Source organism: Grammomys surdaster, unplaced genomic scaffold, assembly GCF_004785775.1.
Source record: "Grammomys surdaster isolate TR1022 unplaced genomic scaffold, NIH_TR_1.0 126219, whole genome shotgun sequence".
NCBI classification, from domain to species: Eukaryota; Metazoa; Chordata; class Mammalia; order Rodentia; family Muridae; genus Grammomys; species Grammomys surdaster.
Genome location: NW_021621022.1, coordinates 9092341 through 9096835, shown reverse-complemented (window position 1 = coordinate 9096835; position 4495 = coordinate 9092341). Strand labels below are relative to the sequence as shown.

The following is a 4495-nucleotide window of genomic DNA, read 5'->3' as shown; positions in this document are numbered from 1 at the left end:
GTACCGGCAGTCTGGAGAAGGATGATGTAGGTACCAGCAGTCTGGGGGACCGTTTTCTTTGTAGCTGCTAAAGAGGGCTTTTAGGGAACCAGGCCAGGAACATCTTCAAGCTTTCGGATACAGGAGCACTAAAGTGGGGTTGGGGTTGGGGTTGGGGGTGTAGCTCAGTGGAGAGCGTTCTTGCCTCCATGTAATGTATGTGGCATACGCATACGCAAAGGAGAGACAGAAGTCCTGAAATGGGCTGTGACATAGGCACACATGCTGACATTTAAAGTGACCCCCACTCTTTGGCAGTTCATCGATGACCCAGGGCTAAAGAATGACACACGGAACATGCCAGTGCAGCTGCCACTGGCTCATTCAGGGTGGCTTTTTAAGGAGGAGAGTGAAGAGCCAGATGTTAAGCCTTTTTCGGCTGGCCCCAAGGAAGAAGACATGGAAGTGGATGCGCCTGCTGTCAAAGGTAACCTGTGTCAGCCAACTTCCCTTCTTTCCTAGCTCTCCCCAGAAGCCCTCACGTGACCTCCAAGACTGCTGCTCAGAGTGTCTCCGTTCCCTTCCCACTCAAAAGTACAAGCACAGAATCAAGTCATAAGTTCCCACCTCTGTCCGCATGTCTGTGTACCGGTACGCCTGGCCTCAGCTGTCCTGTTTTAGAGAAGTCACACACTCTTGAATTTCTTTCTTGTTCCTCTGTATAACTTTTGGCTGAGCAATAGTGAAGCCCATGGATATCACGGGTTGGGAACAGAGAGCTGGCTTCGTGGGTAGGGCTATGTGCTTGATGTCTTTTCCTTTTTCTCACTTTGTGCAGTGAAAGAGGAGCCACGGGATGAGGAAGAGGAGGCCAAGGTGAAAGCCCCTCCAAGAGCAGCCAGGAAGACCCCTGGTCTCCCGAAGGACGTGTCTGTTGCAGAGCTGCTCAGGGAGTTGAGCCTCATGAAGGACGAAGAGCTGCTGTTCCTTCAGCTGCCTGATACCCTTCCTGGGCAGCCGCCCACTCAGGATGTCAAGCCTGTCAAGACAGAGGTGCAGGGCGAGGATGGACAGACGGTAGTCATAAAGCAGGAGAAAGACCGGGTACGCTCCAGAGCCAGTTCTGGAGAAACTCTAGGCTGCTAGCTCCAGGACACAGCCCTTGATAGAGAGTCTGCCTCTGCTGCAGTTCTCTCTGGGAAAGAGAATAGGATTCATTCATGAAAGCCGTTGCCTAGTAACTACCTGCTGCTTCTCTCCACAGGAAGCCAGGCTAGCAGAGAATGCTTGTACCTTGGCTGACCTGACAGAGGGTCAAGTGGGCAAGCTGCTCATCCGAAAATCAGGGAAGGTGCAGCTCCTCCTGGGCAAGGTGACTCTGGATGTGACCATGGGAACAACCTGTTCTTTCCTTCAGGTATGACCCCTATGAGCCAGAGAGAGGCTTGGGGAAGTATTAAACAGCCTGTGCTGAGGTGGGAAGGAACTTCTGGGTCACTGCACGGAGGGCTGGGTGTGGGTGTGTGGTTCTCACTGATGTCTCTGTTGAATGGCAGGAACTGGTATCTGTGGGCCTTGGAGACAGCAGGACAGGGGAGATGACAGTCCTGGGACATGTGAAGCACAAACTTGTATGTTCTCCTGATTTTGAATCTCTCTTGGATCACAAACACCGGTGAAATGGACAGATGGAGAAGGATGGTGACTGTGCCATGACTGCACGTGTTCTCACGCAGCCTAGAAGGGGCCTTCTTAGCACAGCCATTGCAACCTTTGGCAGCTGTAGTCCCAGTTTCCTCCGACTAGGGCTGGTGCTGCCCCCTCACCCCAGCAGCTGTGAATGGGCCTTCACACAGCATGAGTATGGAAGACATCTTCACCTCTGGGAACTTGACCCTGCTATTTATTTTTTTATTTATGTCTTAATCCTCAGCTGACTGCGTTCTCCCAGAGAAGGATGGGGCAGGCTTCTTTTTGGGGAACCATGGGCTACAGGGATGGGAAGGGGAGGGGCTCGAGTGGGTAGGAAAGAACAGGGATGGGATGGAATGGAACTCGAGACGTAAGACTCAGTCCTAGCTCACTGGTTTCTAGTTCTGGGTCCTTGAACAAACTACCTAACCTAAGCCTCATATTCCTCACTCGGCAAACATGAGGATAATACCTACCTCACAGGGTTGGTGTGAGGATCAAATGGAGTGTTGTAGATGAGAACTCCTTGCACAAGATCAGGCATACATTATATAAGGGTGTGTGTGTGTATACACATACATACATGTGTATATATATATACACGTGTACATACCCATAGGCTTTCAATAAATGTTAGTTTTCCTTTCCTTTGCTCGAGTCTATTTCCAAACAAATGAACATTATACTCTGAAGAAGTCAGTGGTTCTGTTCACATCCCTACTTTTGTGACTCCATTGCTTTTTTTTTTTTTTTAACTATTTCAGTGCTGAACCTGAGACCTGGAGCATGCTAGGCAAGTGCTCTACCTCTGAGCCATAAACCCCAGCTCTCATTCATCCTTGCTCTGCATCCCATTTCCACCCTGGACTGAAGGAATGAATGAATGAATGTTCGTGTCAGCTCTTCTGCAACTTCTATCCCTGTCTTAGCCACCTGCTTCCTGTTGGCGTTTCTGTTGGAGGAAGTTAGAGGAGCCGTATGGGTAGCCTTATGGCACCCTGAAGGGGCCTTTAGGTGATGCAGTAGGAGGACCCTTACTTGTTCACCCTCTCCTGCAAAGAGTGGCCAGTATACTAACTCCTGGTCAAGAGAAACATCTGGTCAGAATTCTCGCTACACCTCATCCAGTGGTACTTAAAAGAACAGCCTTGGTGAGATTGGGGTTGACACTCGATGGCATGCTCCTACTTTAGAGGCTTGGTGCTTGAGCTGTTCTCTTCTGCCTCCTAGCGTCACTAGGTTACCATGTCATGCCTGGGTCCCACTGCCATGCCTATTACTTCCTTCACTGGGGATCATTGTGCTGCCCACGATGCCTGGGAGAACATCCTAGTCAGCAGGGCTGAAGCATTTTCAAGTTGGAGGAAAGACACACCCTAGCGTGTGGCATCTACAGTGATGAAGCCCAGACTCATTGAGGACTGCCAAGTTGTTCTAGAACCATTAGATACTTCTTGCAGTCTTTCTTCTAGTCTGGTTTATTGAGCACAACTGGGGCTTTTCCTACAGAGCCTCTCTGGCTACCCAACCAGGTACCGTGAAGAGATGGGATAGTGACTACGTTTCTTGGAACCAGAAGCTCATATTCTGTCAGGGAGTGCTATTTCTGTATCTCATCATGGAGAACAGGAGAGGAAGGGGTTCCCTGGGAGTGTATGCCATGTATGCTATGGAAATCCTGTCGGGTCTAAGGCAACTTTGATTAGCTCTGGGCTCCAGCCCTTTATGCTTTTAAATAGCTGATGTACTGCCTTTGGGTGTCTGTAGGATCCTCTGTGTTCTCATCTACAACCCCCTGCTTTTTTTCCCCCCTTTTTGGAGTCTCCTTGTATCTAAAGATGTTTTGTATTTTGCAATCCATAGTTCTTTGTGATTTTTAAAGTGGTGGTTGTTTTGGTTTTTTGTTTTGTCTTTTTCTTAAGTGAGACAATATCTCTGTGAGCTCAGTCTGGCCTCAAAGTTTCAACCCTGACCTGGCCTCCTGAGTACTTTAATTATAGGCATGCACCAACCGTGGACAGAAACCCTTGGATTCTTTGAGCCTTCCAAGAAGATGCTTGTACCACCTTCTCACTCACTTCACCATTTAAAATGCCTTTACAGTGAAGCTTTCGACTGTGTTAGTTCTCACCACCTGTCTCCAGGTCCCAGATCCACAAGTTAGCTCACTGGTAGGAGGCTGAGAAAGTGAGGCCAGTCTGCTTCCTTGGCTGAGCCTCTGAAGGGAAGCATCCATGTCTACCAACAAATATGTGCAAATAACGGGGGGTGGGGAGGCAGTTGATACAAGGGTGCAAATGAATGCAAATATATTACTACCTGCATCTGTGTGTACATATATTGTGTTAGAAACGAAAAGAACTAAAGACTTGTTCATTTCTTTGTGTAAAGCAGCTCTGTAGGCTTCAGTCAGGCTTGGGAATGACATCAATTCCACAAGTAACCTTGGAGAGAGGAAAAAGTCAACTTGTTCTCCCTCAGTTTGTTTTTTCTTATTTTTTTTAAAAAGAATGTTATCACCACAGCTCTTTTCGTATATATATTTTTTTTAATTAAAATGATTACTTTGTACGAGTTGGGGGCACAGAGATGTGGCGCAATTTTTAGGAGTCAGCTCTCAGCTTTGTGTCCTGTTGATACAGGATCCCTTGTTTCTGCTGCTGCTTTTAATGTGGGGTTCAAGTTAGCAAGTGCAGCAAGTAACGCTTGCCCACTGAACCAGTTTCCTAGTTTGCTTTTAATTTTTTTTTAAAAAAGATTTGAGTGTTTGAGTGATTTGCCTGTATGTATATATGTATGTATGTATGTATGCGTATGTGTGTGT

The 4495-nt window shown here is 47.7% G+C and overlaps 1 protein-coding gene across 1 annotated transcript in view; it reads left to right on the top strand.

The window, feature by feature from the left end:
* Positions 1-4195, top strand: part of Polr3d (RNA polymerase III subunit D) — a 6965-nt gene extending 2770 nt beyond the window's left edge. The window contains exons 6-9 of the mRNA XM_028758770.1: positions 298-466; positions 818-1083; positions 1244-1396; positions 1536-4195. Of these exons, the coding sequence (XP_028614603.1) occupies positions 298-466; positions 818-1083; positions 1244-1396; positions 1536-1658 (711 nt within the window). The 3' untranslated portion in view covers positions 1659-4195. The remainder of the gene's footprint in view (positions 1-297; positions 467-817; positions 1084-1243; positions 1397-1535) is intronic.
* Positions 4196-4495: the final 300 nt, after the last annotated feature.